This window comes from Bemisia tabaci, chromosome 3 (genome assembly GCF_918797505.1).
Source record: "Bemisia tabaci chromosome 3, PGI_BMITA_v3".
Taxonomy (NCBI): Eukaryota; Metazoa; Arthropoda; class Insecta; order Hemiptera; family Aleyrodidae; genus Bemisia; species Bemisia tabaci.
The window spans coordinates 53,793,577-53,811,600 of NC_092795.1; the positions used below are offsets into that span (position 1 = coordinate 53,793,577).

The 18,024-nt window shown below is 37.3% G+C and overlaps 2 protein-coding genes across 2 annotated transcripts in view; one reads left to right on the top strand and one right to left on the bottom strand.

Annotated features, from left to right (window-relative positions):
* The window catches only part of jvl (javelin-like), a 254,717-nt gene that overhangs the window by 138,013 nt on the left and 98,680 nt on the right, over positions 1–18,024 (top strand). The window lies entirely within an intron of this gene.
* LOC140224325 (uncharacterized) lies at positions 2,737–14,767 on the bottom strand. The gene is made up of 2 exons (XM_072298841.1): positions 12,958–14,767; positions 2,737–6,729 (listed from the first exon to the last, which is right to left on the bottom strand). Coding segments are annotated over exons 1-2 (597 nt in total). The 5' UTR covers positions 12,960–14,767; the 3' UTR covers positions 2,737–6,134.

Below are 18,024 nucleotides of genomic sequence, written 5' to 3' on the forward strand. Positions count from 1 at the left end.
ACAATGATTGCGGTGAATATTCTTTTAGTTTTTAGGTTCTTTGCGAATCACTACTGAGAAACTACCGAAAACGTCTATCTGCAGTACTGGCTTTTACAGCAATGATGTGCATATACAAATGTAGTCATTTGAGTGTCAAATTTGAATGAATAAAGCGAAATTAAACAGATAAATGTTCATGTTTATTTGAATGGAAACTATTAAAGTGAATTATGGAGTTTAAATAAAGCGTTACAAAAATAGGACGTTGAGAAAAAGTTTGGAACTTAACTGGTTATAAAGAAAAGATTTGAGATGGTAGTCAGGAAAGGGGACTTGAAGTAAAGAGGCTTTTGACCCAATTATGTTCAACTAATCAAAAGAATTGGTCAAACATTGTTTGACACGAAAAAAACCCTTCAAATTCGAGACAAATTAATAGTGTTTGGTCATCATTACGGGAAACAACGTGGATTAAGTGTCAGTTTCCCCCTTCAAATTCCTTTACACTGACTCTACCTCAGTTCAAAAAAGATACAAAAAGGTGTTCAAAATTATAGAACAATTTCTGAGGGCAAAAAATATTATAAATACATTGAATTGACAAAATGATAAGAAAAATTTAGCAATGAAACGGAGCAAATAGCGCAGGAAACAACACTGCCTTTTTTAACATAAAAGTAGCCCTAATAATTTTAATGAGGAGATATAGTTACGGTACATGACCAAGTGGTTTTGAAAGTGTTTAGGAGTGAAAAAAAGTCAGACTTATGAGAGAGGGCAATGAAAAAAAAAAAAAAATTATTCCACTCAGGGAGAAAAATAATTTTGAGAAACTTAAAATGTAAAGTAAATAAACAGCAATTTGCTGCTTTTAATTATTACAAAATAATTAACTGCATAATGATATAGACTAAATACGGAGATCACTCATTTAAAAGTAAGTAAAAAAAATAGTCGTTTGGTAACACAAAGACTGTTGAAAAAGTAAAAAACAAAATATAAAGCACAACATTGAACATGGTATGAAAACCAAGTAATGGCATCACTGACAGCCTAATGTAAAAGACATTTGTCTTTTCAAGCTCTAGTCAATTGGAACATTAACCCAGTCAGTTAGGTAAAAACTAAATACTACCTATGGTTTCAGCTTAATACTAAATAAATGAACAAAAGTAAAGCAGTATCACAAAAAATTGGTGAGAAAAGTAGAAACGTTCTTTGAACAACTTATAGGATAAGAATCAATTTAATCTACAATACAGGGTGTCCGGAGGTTAACGCACTTAACTTTCAGGATCCATTTTTCAGCTCAAAATATGACAACTTTTTCCTCTACACATATGCCCAAAAACGCTCCATTAGTGAGCTATGCGCTTCCAAAGTTGCCATTTTATCTCTTTCAAATTGATGTAACTCCTCATTATTTTGTCGTATGTAGCTAAAACTTTGTGTAGGAGGATATTATTATCAGCATACTGATTATTTTTTGTGTTTTCAAGGACGTACGTCTTCGGAAAATGATGTTACCAGGGTTCCCAAATTTTAAAACAGCGATAATTATTTTGGTAGATGATCTGTGGAAAAACTGATTACAGCACGTGAAAGAGGGTGAAAAATCAAGGCTACGAGGCACTTGTATCTTCCAGAATACGCGTGCACAAAATCTCGAAGTTATCGCGGCTCCATTCTTCGGAAATTTGAAGCCCCTTACTCTGTAGGCAATATTCGTACAGTCCTTGCAGTAAACATTGCCTACTCAGGAAGAAGCTTCGAAAATCTGAAACTTTTTTCAAACCTCTGTTGTGTTGAAATGACGCGTTTTCTGGAAAATGTGGTGCAGTGCCTCGTTACCTTGATTTTCCGCGCTTTTTCACGTTCCGTAATTTTGATTTTCCACTGATCATCTACCAAAATAATTATCGCAGTTTTTAAATATTCGGGAACCCTCGTAACGTCATTTTTCAACACCAAAAATGATCGGTAAGCTAAAAAATATCCTTCAACACAAAGTTTCAGCTACTTACGACAAAATAATGAGGAGTTACATCAATTTGAAAGAGAAAAATGGAAACTTTGGAAGTGCATATGGTTCACTACTGAAAAGTTTTTGGAGCATATGTGCACAGGAAAAAACAGTCATATTTTTAGCCGAAAAATCTATCCTGAAAGTTAAATAAGTTAACTTCCGGACACCCTGTATACTTCCTACAGTTTCCAACAATTAAGTTCTATCACTATATGCATAGCACTCTCAAGTGGGGCATTGAATGCCCTGCTTTATCTTGAATTTATAGTCTATATTCCTGCTATTATCTCTTTATAAAAGGGAACTCTGTTCCCTTCAGCTACAGGCACACCTATGGAACTACAGCTTCCAAATTCCAGAAAACAACATCTTTTTACCCTGTACAGCCCAAAATTAGGCCTTACTTGGATCCAATCATTTGCAATTGATTCTGGGTATTATCAATGCTTGGCAACAACTTAAAAATACATAAGATCGACTTCAAATGGTTTCATCTGATGTAAAATTATCAGTAGAGTAACAGATGTGGACATACAGGTTAGAGAAACTGGTGTTTTGGGAGTTTCAGAGAGAGGGCTAAGGGCACTTGTGGCGAAATTACATTTTTAGAGGGGAAAAATAGACTATTTTCCTCATGGAATTCACTCTTCCATTTACAATTTTAGAGTTGGATCTGTACACTGAAGTAAGTAAAAAAAAAATGAGGCACAATAGAAGAGAACAACAAATTAAAATCATTACTAACATTTGCTTAAAGCCACCAAATATTTTGACCTTTAAAGGCTGAAAAGCAATCAAGAATCTATTTGTTTCTTCAAAATTGTAAGTGAAGAAAAACATAGTAGTAAAGAAACATACAAAAAAACACATTATAAATATTACTAGAGAAACATATATGAAAATTTTAATGTTCCAAACCTTCAACTCCTGCAACTAAAGAATGCAAAATCTCTAGAATGAAGCTAAGTTTCTTCTGACTCTGATTCTGATGATAGGTCTAACTGAGATACTGACAGTCTAGCAGCGCGAGCTGCTTTTTCGCTCCTCACTGGAAACAAAAAAGCACATACAACAACATAGAATGTGGAATAGATTTTTATTTTTAAATGATGGTATTTATGCTCCTTAGTATTGGTAGGAAAATAGGAAAGTTCCTTTTTTCTGCAATCTTATAACAGTTACGAAAGCCTCCAAGAACGTATAGTTTTGTTTATATCTATAGTACATCTTTGGAAAATAATGTTACAAGCGTTCCCAAATTTTAAAATTGCGATAATTTTTATGGTAGATGATCTTTGGAAAAACAGATTACAGCACATGAAAGAGCAGGAAAAATCAAGGCCACAAGACACTGCAAAAAATATTCCAGAAACGCGTTATTGCAACTAGAGCTTTAAAAAAATTCCAGATTTTCGAAGATCCTTGCTGGGTAGGCAATTTTTACTGCAGGAACTATGAGAAAAATTGCCTACGGAGCAAGCGAAAAACTTTTCACAATAGCTTCGGGATTTTCGAAGCCCCTTAGGCAATTTATCTTTCAGTCCCTGCAGTAAGAATTGCCTACTCAGGAAGGAGCTTCGAAAATCTGAAACTTTTTCAAAGCTCTGTTGCATCAAAATGACGCGTTTCTTGTTATAGATCAATCTGCTGGAGCAGTATAACTGAGCATGTGCCCAAATTTAGGAACATTATCTAGAGAGAATAAGGCAAACTGACAGTTTATTTTTGAAATTGATAGACAAGACAAAGAAGACAAAAGAGATATGGAGGGATCCTATTGGTGAAAGTGGGTGGTTACAATGGACAAAGAAGGTAGATAATATACTAACCGATGGCAAATCATGAGAGTGCCTATAGTTAGTTCATCATTTTCTCCTTTAGTCCATAGGAACGAACCATTTCGACCCATAGGATCGCTTCATACTCCCTACGTCTCCTTTATCTATCGCTTTGTCTATCAATGTCAACAGTCAGCCTGGCGTATGTTAAAAAGTAAATTACCTTCTTAGCAAGCGTGTCTTGGCCTGGATGAACCAGTTTTCCAGGTTTCTCTGATATGTATCCACAGTCATTTTTTCGGATGGAAATTTCGCATTGACAGCTTGGTAGATCTGTTTGGACAAGCAAGTACCTTCAAAGGCACCTTTTGGATTGGGCTGGTTTTTCATTGGCCGCCCTTTCCACGAAAATTTTTGAGCCAGCTCATCAGCAATCAGACACCTGGCAAGGTTGCGACATGACTCTTTAGGATTTTTCTTCATGTGAAGTTGCAATTCCTCTCTCTGAAATTAAAAAGAAACAAAAATGACTTGGTAAAAAGTGATAAGAATTTTAATTTTACATTTCCATTTTGTAATCAAGAAACCTTGATGAAATTCAATGAATGCATCCAATAAGTGGACCTTTAGCATCAGTCTCAATTAAACTTTGTTCTCCTATTATGGGAATTCCATCAAAGTGATATCCGTGGAATATTGCTGGTGAAAGTTCAAAAGATGCACTGCCTTTGTGGTGTTGAGTTTGCATTTTTTTGTTTACAGAAAAACAAGCCTAAAAACACTGTCTTAAATTTTTCCATAATATGCTTCATGAGGCGCAATAAATCCATGGGAAAATTTAAGAACGACCAAAAGAGTGATAACTTACCCCTGGTGAAAAAATTACGTGCAAAAATACATGCAATATTGGAAATCAAAATACACCTCTTCTACTTTTTTGATTGATAGGCCTGCGTCATTCAATACTCAGGGAAAGTGTTGAGAGAATCGAGTTCTATTGGACTCAACTACTCCAAACGAGGGGTTGAAAATTGAATAGAAACATTATTTCTCTGTAATCAGTTATTGACTGGTTACCTCCTAGTCAGTTGTTAGCTCACCAGGCAAGGAAGAAAAAAAGCTGCACACTATGTTCCACACTAAAAAAGGAAAATTGCATCTAAATATTTCATGTAACATTTGATTAGCATTTTTCTTGAAAATTACAGAGCTTTAACAATTTGAACAGTGCCTGATGCGACTCATTATCACCTCCTTGATTTTCACCCTTCATTTGTTTTGACCTTGAAAACAAATCTGTTTTCATTTCTTTTGTACTTTTTCCAAAAAAAAATTTCTCACAGTAGCAAGGAGAAAAATCCTACCTTAATGAAATAATTTGTTGAATTTAAGCTGCTTTTTGTGCGTGAAATTTCATTCATATCTTCACCTGGTTGTACCTGCTTATTGCAAGAGCTAGCGTAACATTCATTAGTATTATTCACTTATGGAAAAACGAGTAAAAGCTTGTAATTTACTCACCAATTGTTTCCGCACTTTTGAATCTTCTCCCAGGGCTTTCTCCAATTTCTTGAAATCTTTTGTTGATTTCAAGGGACATGCAGAAAGGATAGGGACTGCCTCTTCTACTGGTGTTGCACTGTTGATTGTGCTATCTGTTTGACTTTGACTCCTGGATTCGTTTAGAGCTTTCAATTGAGCTTGATTTTGAAGAGTCACTTTAAACAGTTGTCGCAAGCACTGAGATGATACCGTTACAGCTGAAAAAATAGTGACACCACTCAGAGTTAACGAACAGTACAAACACGATGAGCTAAAACAGAATGCGCACCAGTTTAAGGGAAAAACATTTTTACGATCAGATTTAAGTAAAGCTCCTCTTTTAATACTTTTCAGCTCAAGGCTTTCCGAATGTCCATACTCTCTTCTGGCAACATAAACGCCTGACTTTTTCAGATTTCCAGGTCAAAAATATCATTTGCCTTCTGGGCTCTTAGCAGATAAAAATCTCATACTCCTGACCGTAGCAAAAATTGAATTTTTTATACCGAATGCTTATTTGAAGCAGAGAAGAGACTCTATGGCTTCCATGAGAATCTCTATAAAAAACTCAAGGCGTGCTGAGCCGGTTTAAAGATGAACAACAAAATAAACAAACCAAAAAACAAACAAAAAAATAGGAAAAAATATATTAAGAAAACAAAAGTAAGTTTAATTTTACCTTTAATTTAGTAGTTTAATTACCACCTTCTAATCTGCCCTAACATGACTAAAACCTGCACAAGGGACGATATTTTTAGTGTAAATGACGAAGCAATCTATGTTGCAAATTATTGGTCAGGGAAAATCTAATTTAATCTTATTGGTGCTATCGGACACGGAAGAAGAAGAAGAATTTTACCTTCTCCGTCAGTATTAAAATTTTCTACAGGTTGAGACTGTGCAGGCTGTGCAGGTTGAGGCAGTACAGGTTGCGGCTGTACAGGTTGAGGCAGTACAGGTTGCGGCTGTACAGGTTCAGGCAGTACAGGTTGCGGCTGTACAGGTTGAGGCAGTACAGGTTGCGGCAGTACAGGTTGAGGCAGTACAGGTTGCGGCAGTACAGGTTGAGGCAGTACAGGTTGCGGCAGTACAGGTTGAGGCAGTGCAGTTTGCGGCAGTACAGGTTGGGGAGAGGGGTTCATATTTTCAATTTCACTAACATCAGAATCCACACTATCTAGTGCCGCTCTTGCTTCTTTAAAGGTTAGAAGATTCTCTGCATAAAATTTTCGAACTAAATATGAAGGCCAATCATCTTTGACTTCGGTTGCTGCTTGTATTAATTTATTTAGTGCAAACGAATTTACTTTTGGGTAAGCGCAGCGATCCCTCTTTGGCGTTAGCCAGTTTGTCGGCGCAATACCACATCTACCGTCCTCGAACAGAACGACATTCCACGACCTGAAAATGAAAAAAAAAATATTCGCATTCAATTCTCTTATTTGCACCACTCACGGAGGATGGGAATTTTTTATTAAAATCTTTAGTGAAGATGTAAATGAAAGAGCAAATGAACTAGAAAAAATTCACGGAGAGACATTGTTTGCTTTGTGGGAGTAAATATTGAGAAAATTTGTTTGTTTTTAAAAATTTTCAGAACTTAAAAAAATACCAAAAAACCCTGAAATTCAAATATGTCTGAATACTTTAAGTAGGTAATTTATTATTTCATTGATCCAATCTTTGACTTCTTGTAAAATGAAAAAAAGAGTATTAATTGGACTAAATTTTTTCAATTGGGAGGTACTATTTCTGACTCATCCGTAAAAAACACCCCTTTGCATAGGGAAACTGACGGCTCATAATGTTTCTAAATCGAGCCAGAATCTGATGCACTTGTGGGGCAGTAGTGAGAACGTTGGAAAATTAAGAATTATTTGGAACTTAAAATAACGAAAAAAAGTAGTAAAAAAAATTCATTTCACACATCTAACCTAGTACAAAATACTACTGCGAATCCGAGTTCAATAGAGGCACGGCTATCATAGAATGCTTAGACAAATCCCTTGATGAAATTTTCGATGGAATCAAGTAATTTTTGCTTAACAGATTCTCAACAGGCCAGGCATTCAGTATAGAAGATAGGGATGAAACTTTGTATATTCCTAGCAAGGAACTATCTAATGGGTAATCAAAATAGCTTTCTTGGAAAATAAAGCGTCGTCCTACAAGCATCATTTTGTTTGCTGATCGGCTTTTACAAATGTTTTCAATTATGATGACTCGATTTCTTGCGATCACGGAGCCATCTCCAGCAGGTGCCTCTTCCTTCACTGTACAGCAATTATCGCCATCTCGGAGAGAGAGTTCAAAAAATTTATACTTGAGAGATTGAAATTGGGGATCGCAGACACCGTCTGTGAGGGGACCACCAAAACTTGGCTTTGATACATCCGGTTCTACAAAGTACGGCCAGGCTTTTTGCTTGAATAGCAAATCGTTCTTATACAATTCTTCTAGCCTTCTTGCTATTTGTTGCAAGACACCACTGCCTTTTGTGATAAGTTTTAACAAAAATTGGATGAAACTTTCAAATTTAAATGCAGAGCAATCCTCAATACCGCCAAAAAATTCAACATCATCACTAATGTGTAGGAGGTTGTGAAAATTATGGGTAATAAAATCTGCATCATATAGCACCCTAAATTTGTCAACAAAATATCTCAGTAAATTTCGCGCATAAGAGAGCCAGTGCGCCTCCAGCATCATTTTTTCGTCTAGCAATAACCTTACTGCTACCACCAGGCAGAGGAAGTGTTTGTACTTTTCGATGGGGATTCGGTTATAGTTGAAGATAACCATCCCATGATAACACAACATTTGCCTCCATTCAGTGCCTTTAAAGAAGCTAACCTCTTCGTAGGATCGAGGTCTGCGGGAAAATTCTCGAGGTGCAAAACGAGCAAGTTGTTTAGAATGTTCTATAAGCTCACCCCTGCCTGCCGGTGGCATCCTATGCGGTCGTTTGCCAAGCAGCCAAAGGTAGACGGTTGTTCGACAAACACCCAACAAGATCAGGTGTAAATAATCTAGAGAATAAGACTGTGGGAATTGGAGCGTTGTTATTCGCTCAAGCGGAGTCCGAAAATGATGAAAAGACTCGTCAGTTTGGTTTATAAATTCTTGATGACTTCTGGGCTCAGCATCGTTTCCAAAAAAAACTCGCTTGGATTGTTCTGACCATGTGCCTTTAACTTTGCAACGTGTACAAGAATTTTTACCGGTACAGTGCATTATACCGAGGGCCATTGCTTTTGCTGGCGCGTCGCAAATACAGCCTTTTACACTAATGGTAAAATGCTCTCCGTCAACTTCTAGTCCATCCTTAATAAGCCTTTCTAGCTCGTCGACAGCATGTTTCAGATAGTCTGGTTTTTTTGGCTTATGATCATTGTAAAAAAACCCTATGGGGAAAACTATATGTGACAGAGATTTGATGTTCCTAATGCGGGCAAGAATCGGCCAAAGTTCACAACTCTTGCTCTTGAATAAATTTACACCATCAGTGCTAATGTGGAGCTCTACATGCCTCCCTTTACGACCTCTCAAAATGCGGGACAAACATTTCTCAGCGCCAAAATGTAGGTACTGCCCGCCACTTGGAACGTCTACTGGTTCGGATGCTGGACGACGAGTGCTTATCAAGCCCCGAGCAGTAGAGGGAAGTTTTGATAATTCAGGTATTAGTTTCAGTTTTTTGAGAAGCCTATCAATTTTACTCTGCTCAATTTGTTCATCAAGAGCCCATTCCTTCAAAGTGGAGCCCACCTCTTTGTGAAGGACTCTGTCAGCTAGGAAAGCCTCATCATAGTTGTTCCGATCAGTCTCATCTTCATCTTTGAACTGGCTCAGCACACGTTCTAATTCACTTTGCGAGTTCATGCTTGCGCAAGAAACATCATTAGTAAAAAAAGAATCCAAGTCAAAATCTTCCTCAGCAAAATAACTGAAATATTGGTCATCAGAGAGTTCTAGTAAATCAAAAATATCAATTTCAAAATCCTCTGGGCAATCGGCTAAAAATGTCATCAGATCAGAAAATTCCATTGAATTGATATCAGAGCCACTTGTTGCCTTGTTTTCAGGTGTTAAAAGGGGTTCAGCCTGAACATCACTCAGACATTGAGGATGAGTATCAGGGTTACTAGAATCTGGAGCAATGTTGGGGGCTATAAAATCTTCTGCACTGCTTGATTCAATATTGGACGCATTACCTGTGATTCGATGTAGGTTTGATGACTCCTCCAAAGAGCAGGAGTCGTCCGTAGAAAAATCTTCACTGTTATCATCATGAGGAGTGAAGTTCGAAAGTTTAGGACAGAACTGATTGGAAGGCTGGGCATCAGCAAAAAGTACTCTAGTTACTTCTCTCCTTTGAGACCTTTTAGAAAGGTGGTGGAAAAGCAAGCGCCTTTTCGACCTCTTATGTCTATAAGCCGGCTCATCAGGAGTTGACTCCTCATTCTCAGAGGTTGCAGAACAATTGGAAGGTGTGCTTGGATCCATATTTGACAGCAAAATCTGGTAAAATGACAGGAGATTGGATGGAACCGCAAGGAATATATTTGCATTTTAATAAATATAAGAATTTTTCTTTATATTCCGTTCTTAACCTAATAGTCAGTATGTACCTACCAAAAAAAAGACTCTCAAAAAGAGGAGGAAGGGGATAATTAAAGTCTGATATCATTCAAAACAGAGCTATGGACCTTTGCCAAATTTTGCCAGACTTGAACAGTGGGACAGAAGATATATAAATTTCACTAGCTGCACAATAAAATGCAATGAATCTTCTATCTTGCTCTACAAGTTGGATGTATTTCTGCCAAACGAAACTATGAGCATTAAGGTGATTCGATGGACGCCATATTTTGTGTCAGAACGGTATGCGATATGTCGCATCAATTGGTTCCATTTTGTATACCGCCTTTGCGATCGTTTCGAACCCTGCTCGATACAATAACCGAGTCCCTTAGTTCCTTACCGAAAAGTGACTACCGCGAACTTCTGAGATTTTCCAAAGCGTGTAAAAAGTTTATTTATCCATCAATAATTATGATTTAAAGTTGTTTCTCATTCTGGGGCTCATTAGTTTATGTGCAGTGAATACCAAGAGTCTACGTTACTTGGTTTTTTCAAAAAAAGCCTAAGAATGCGACGCGCTGATTTAAATTATGCATATATAAGCAGAATCAAGCGAATTGATTCGAGGATGGCTGAGCAGGTCGGCACTCTCGAAATGAGAATTTAACTCCTCCGTTTTGTTCAAAACGTTGCTTTGACAGATCTGTAACCTCGGTTATAATTTCCAAAAGTTGGTACCCGTGCTCTGATAGTGCTGTTCATCTGACAACATTGTCAGTGTCAGCTGATAAAATGTATATTTTCACAGTGCAATCTGTGTAAGTGCAATCTGTGATGAGCCTCGAGACTCATTAGACCATTAGCTAAACGTGGCTCATACAGGAATCCACTTACCCCTCTCTTTCCCACGCTCCTGCTCACTGCGTCGGCGTCTCGACGAACAATAGCTAATGACGGTTGCCAAGCGATGCCGGGATCCTCAGCCCCTCGCCCAATTACTTACGCTTCATTAACCATTTCACCGTCACGCTAGGATTCGTCCAATTTTCAAAAAAAATTGTTTCGCGAGTTTTTAGCAATTTTTTCCTTACTCTCCGTTAAAACACGAATTAAAAGAGGTCTCATTCATAAAAATCGGCCAAATAGAAGAGAAGTTACAGTATTCGAAATCCGAAGAAATCAACAAAACTTCTCCAAACAAAAAATAAAATGAAGGGGGAGGGAGGAAATGTATAAATTACAATTTAATATGATTGACCTCAGAATGTGACAAGCAATTCAATTATAAAAAGGAGAAAAAATTGAGTGAAATTACAAAAAATTAGCCTCTTGCAAGGGGCTTCCTTGTATGAGTTTTGACCTGAAGACAAGTAAATCCCGTTATATTATTAAAACGAAATTGACTCCATAGTTTAATGCCTTAGTTTCTTGAATACGATTATTTTAAGCACTCGATTTATATCAGCAATTTTACCCATGAGGTGATTTCCTGAGAGCTGATAATATCACGAATTTCTCATAGAGCCCTTCAAAAATGGCTTGCTTTTTGGGCAGCCGATTCGGCCATCAAACCGGGGTTTAAATGGAAGCTGATAATAACACAAAGCTCTGAGAACAATTTTAAGATGAGTATAGGAACGGTTTGTAAATTACGAGGAGAGGCGGGCATTCTGTTCAGCATATCGATACATAAGTATTTTCACACGTAGAATTCAATTTTCACGTCAGGGAGTCGACATATTTTGATTTTTTCGATTTTATACGGGAAATTTATGGTTTTTCGGGATTGAAATTACTTACAATTGTTTCATGAAAAATGAATGCACCCAAAATGACTATAGCATTTTGACTTTCACATACCTACGTGCACTCACTAAATTGATTGGTAAATTCAAAGAGTGGGTACATCGACCTGGTATATCAAGTTTCTGCGATTTTTTACGGCAAATCGGTAGATTTTCGGGATGTGGATTGCTTACTTTCAATTCATGAATGAATAAAGCATGGACATGGTTGAGCTTCTTTGCATGAAAAGACGTTTAAAATAACAAAATCAAGACATATTTAATACAATTGCATTTATATCGTTCAGCTACTCTACATTTTTCTCGAATTTTAAGATCGCAACTCTGTTGTCAGGAGACTAAAGCACTCACTTACCAATTTTAACAAAGATATTCAACGTAATAAAGGCATTTTTTTTAGAGAGAAAATATCGCATTCAGGGCAGTTTCGATATCAGTTTCGAATGCGATGTTTTCTCTCTAAAAAAAACCACGCCATTATTACGTAGAATTTCTATGTTAAAATTGGTAAGTGAGTGCTTTAGTCTCCTGACAACAGATTTGCGATCTCAAAATTGGAGAAAAATGACGAGTAGCTGAAAAAATGGGACCAATTGATGCTATATATCGCATGCCGTTCTGACACAAAATATGGCGTCCATCGAATCACCTAAGACATGAGCCCTGAGACCCATAAGAATATATGCATAACAGGGGCGTTCACATCATACTGCACATAGTTCGGTTTGGCAGGAATATTCAGTCGGTCAACTAATTTGGCGTAGATTCAACAAATTCGAGAAAGGCTAACTGGTAGTAAATAAGTCGTTCTGTAGGTGAGCCTGCAAACAATGATCCTTGGCATACTGCAGTTCAATGTGAGGAAATCTGATTAGGGCTCATGCTAGGCTCAGCTAGTCTGACAAGTATTTCCGTGCGAATCAAACTCCGGGGCTGGCAAAATCTTTCTGCTTGATTGTCAACAACCCTATCTGATAAAAGTCTAAAGCACAGCAGTTAACACTTGGTTACTGAGCAAATAATAAAGCCTTTAAAAATGCCACCAACGGTAGAAAGAAGCCTACAGATTTGGCAATGCATCAAATGAATTTAGCAGAAACTCAGGTCCGGATCCTTTGAAATCAAGTTCATGAGGGGACAGACGAATCTATTTAGTGCTTCTTAGGAGAGGAGCAAATAAAAAAAAAACAGTTACACATGTGTGGGCATGGCCAATAATGTTCAGTGCACGGGTACTTACATGATGGTTTCAGTTGTGAGCAGTACGTAGAGACAGCAGAAAAAGGAAAAACGAAACAGTCGGCACTCCTCGTAGACAAGAATTAGAACCGCTACAGCATGATGGATTAGGATTTTGAACGGTTTCAACGATTTTGTTAAGGTTGCGTTCTAGAATTAAAACCGATATCACTACACCAAAATCACCAGCAACAAGTTCAAATTCACCACAGGCCACAGATCACAGAAGTCCGTAATGGTTGGTTTCAAGGCCACGCCGCCGACGGCGCTGTCCGCGCATTGGGCCCGACTTTAGGCGGGGAAGGTAAGATAGCTAGGGGGGTAAAGACGCGCCTTCAGCCTAGTTGATACCGCCGGATATACGAGCTAAGTGTACCCGTATCAGGCAACGGAACTGATAAGACTGGCATTTCCATTGTCTCGGTCGGTACACTTACTGCGGTTGTTAGGTTGCCTATCGTCTCGCCTGAAGGGACTCTAGTCTTTCCGAAATTTCCTAATGCGCGGTCTAGATTGTATTATACGTCAATGGAAATCGGATACCGGATAGTGCAGATGGTAGCGCGCTCTCGTGTCTACTTACCCCTTGCTCGCGCGACTTGGCTGCCGTGATAGCGAAGAGAGCAATAAGTGTACGCTGAGATGAATCTCGAGACACATAAAAGCATGCGCTAACCATGGCTCATTTAGAACTGCACCTACTGCTCTCCAGGGTGGCATGAAACGTAAGAAAGAAATGAAAGATTGGAAATTTCAGTGAAATATTTCCTGAAATTTAACGAGGCTGTCAATTATTTCATATTTTTCACGAGAGGCTGTGAAATATTTCTTATTTCTCAGGGGCTAGAGTATGCAACCCGCACTTAGACACACAAAAATAGGAGAAAGTCAAGATTTTTACACTTTGTGAAACATGATAGGGAACCGGTATTTTTCAATATTTTTCATAAATTTCTGAAATTTCAAGATTTTATTTTCCATGAAATTTTGCCACACTTGGCCTAACCTAACTCGAGAAGGCTACACGGGTACTGCCGTGCTAAGGGAGAACGCCGTATGAACATTCGAGAGTCGCCAAGTTTCCTTCGATAAAATGTTCATTTTTGAGAAAAGATATGAATATTTTTCCGCGAAATTTTCAGGACTTTTTGGCGGAATTGCGAGCAAAATTGTCCGGAAAATTGGAGGAAAAATGTTCTAAAGTTTACCTAGAATCTGTGTATTATCGAAGAAAATTTGGCATCGCCTGAAGGCTCATAGGGCGTTTTTCCTTAGCACGGCAGTATACCGATGGTGCCTCTCCGATCGGGAGTAAATATGGCAGGCAGCTAGAATACGGAAATATAAGAATCCGGGTTGCTTTCTGTTTAATTTTACTGCAATGCCCGGTTGTTTTTGAGTGATGAATTTTTGAAGTTGCCCCTTTTTCGCGTCAGTGACCCTCGCGAGTTAAGCCACTAGGTCGCACATTTAAATACATGTAAGTAGATTGGCGAAATGAGCGGGTGGCGTGGCGGTTGCGCGATCGCCTGTCAGGGTGATTGTCCGCGGTTCGAATCCCACTCGACGATGGAACGACTTTTTACCGGTTCTCCGTTTCTTTAATCGCTAGGATTTATCATATTGTAAGTCACCTTGTAAAAATTGTGAAAGGAAATTATTTTTCATTTTATCATTTTCTTGAAACGATCAATCCACGTGTTATTGCCAAATGATTTTCATAGATTCTTCTTCTATTCTCCCTTTCTTTCTTGACCCGGACACGTTCTGCTTCATTTCTGTCTGGTTAGCAAAACAGGTTCTATATGAAAATGTGTAAATATTTTTAATATATTTTGTAAACATATTTTCAAATAGATTTTAAAAATATATCAGTGAAATTATTTTTAAAACATTTTGTATATATATTTAAAAATATATTTCAAAAATATTTTGTAAAAATTATTTTTAATGCATTTTGTAAACATATTGTAAAATATATTTCAAAAATATTTTTAAAAAACTATTTTTAATATATTTTGTAATTATATTTTTTAAAATATTTTAAAAATATATCTCTAAAATTATTTTGAATACATTTTGCAAATATATTTTAGAATATATTTTTTAAATATTTTTAAAAAATTATTTTTAAAATATTTTGTAAATATATTTTACAAATTGTTTTAAAAGTAATTACATAAATATATTTACAAAATATATTTAAAACCTTTTTATAAATATATTGTTACAATATTGTCATGAAATATTGCAGCAATATTGTCAACATATTTCTGCAATGTATTTAAGGAAATATTTACATGACAATATTGTTTCAATATTGACAATATTGCTGCAATATTGCTGCAATATTTCGTGTTGGGCGGGAAGACGAGTCCTATTTTGGAAAACTTTAATAGTTCGAAAAAAATTGGCCTCCGGCCAATTTATGCGCGGCGCTTCGCGCCGCGTACCGGCGCTACGCGCCGGCATTTGGGGGGCTTCGCCCCCCCATCCGCTTAGCGGATTGGTGCGGGGACCGCACGGGACTTTCTCGCTCGAGCCGGCGCTTCGCGCCGGCATAGACACTTTTACTGGAATATTTAGAAAAATACTGCCAATTTTACAAAATCATAAAGTTTGATTGGAATTTTGATCACAGGATAATAGTTATGAAATTTTTATTCAAACCATTGAACTTCATTGTAAATGTCTTCGCGATATGTGGTGAATTCATATATTCGGACTCGACTTGTTGATTTTATGAGGCATCTTCAATTAAATATGTAATTGATTAACTAAGTCTCCTGTCAAAGATGGCGATCCGTAAAAATCTTAGCTTTTCTACGATTCATTAGGATCCATTAGATTCATTGACATCATACTTCAGATACGATTTTATATTATAATCTCTCCTTAAGCACGGTCAAAAGCCATCAAATATCTACTTGAATGGGTAGAATGAATATTCGATGTTCAAATAGTCTTAAAACTAAACGGTTTTCGCTTAGCATCTCCCAAATTTTAAATTTGGCGGGCGAATCTACCTGCTGGAAGGTTCACGACACGCCCGCCAGGAGCGCCATCTCCTTACCGCGTATCCCCGTAACTCAAAGCGAAAACAATAGAGAGCGCCATCGACAAACGTCAACGAGAGACAAGTCAACAAACGTCACGTTATAACAATTATAACCTCCTTCATTAACAAGCATTAAATCAGTCATATTTGTGCCGAATTATTACATTATATTTGTGCTTAGTACCTCGTAAAAAGGAACCGCAAAAGATGGAATCTGCCGGGATTCTAAATTCATTAACAACAAACATATTAGTTTTTAATAAAGATCTAAGTGTCAGTTCTTGGCGTTAGCTTGATGATTCATAGTACCTTTGTAATGTGAGTATGTATCTAATTAGTTGTCTAATTTTGCTTTGTGATTACCTACGGAGTAATTTTGGAAATAGTATATGATGCATTATATAATGCATTTGAATTCCTAGGTTTCACCTGACTCAAAGCGTTTGCTGCTATTATCTAGAAGCGCTCCGACTCATTTATCAGAGAATTGAGCGTTTCCTATCGGCCCCTCTGCAATTATGAGATTAGTCCATGAATCCTTTAGGAACTTAAATTAATGACTCAGATGGTGCTTTTGAGCCAACTTTCAAAGAATTAAAGGCATTTTTTCAAAATCTACAGTCCATGAGCTCTCCGTGTGACCGAAGTGCTCTCCTCGCTATATGACGCGTAACCCTTCAATTTTTAGTTTAGTCCAAAGACCTCGTAGGAACTTAAATTAATGAACCAGGTGGTGCTCTGATGCCAACTTTCGAAGAATTGAAGGCATTTTATTTTATTTTTTTTCAAATTTACAGTCCTTGAAAATGAGCTGTTTCGCGGAGCAAAGTGCCCTACTTTTGGGCCTCGTATCTCTTGAATTTTGAGTTTAGTCCAAAGATCTTTTTGGAACTTAAATTAATGACCCAGGTGATGTGCTTGATGCCCATTGTTAAAGAATTAAAGACATTTTTCAAAATTTACAGTCTTTCAAAATGAGCTTTCCGTGTGATTTTGCTAAAAATGGACAATTGAGCGTAGCCCCCCCAAATTTTAGCGTACCTCAAAATCGTTGAACGTGCATAAGGAGACCATAGATATGGTGTCCTGTGCCAATTTTGAATGAAATCGAACAGATAGATTCTGAGATATCGCTGTAGACAGATTTGGGGGACGCCACACGGACGGACACACATTTTTTCAAGTATGGTTATTTTTACTCCTGGGACCTTAAAACGTCTAGAAATGATGAAATTTCAACTTTTTTTTTTTTTTTTTTTTGGAGGATGACAATACTTCCTCTCTACCCTATGGGAGCGAGAAAGTAAAAAGAAAAAAATCATCCGCTTGAAGCCCTAATTTTAGATTAAAGACTGTGCTAGTGAATCATCGATGCAGACTTTTCCTTCACTTTTCTAACATTTCACCACACATATTTTTCAAAGAAAAGGGTGGATGAATGAAGTAAAATAATATTTAGAATGCAAGAATTGATGTAGAACATACTGCTTGGTTTTCTTGGAAGAGAATGAAATCGGATCCCTCATCTTTTCTTCTTATCCATGGCTTCCCCTCTTCACCCACTTTTTGTTCATAGTAAACAGGCGTATCGAGTAGGTCAGTAACTGACCATTGACGTAGACCTGACCTCTGACTCGGCGTTTCTTTAACTGCTTTGTCAGCACTCGGCACCCTCGAAGTCAATTATGTTGTTTGTATCTTGTAAATAGAACTGTTTGTTTGGTGCTCAATTGTTACCATTCTAAGCATGTAAGATTTTTTTATTCGCAATGTTTCTAAAAATGTCGTAAGTGCACGAAAGTATCGTGAATGTACGTGGATTTAACCGGTGTAAACATTTTTTTAACCTTCCGTTGCTTTCTAGAACGGGTTTGAGATTCTGAACAACAAATTTGCCTGAAAACTATTTTCAGTCATGTCTCCATAACCATATGTCATATCTTCAATTGGACGTATTTATGCTAAATGGAACTATGTGCAAGTGGAAAGATGGTGTGTGCTCGCAAGTGC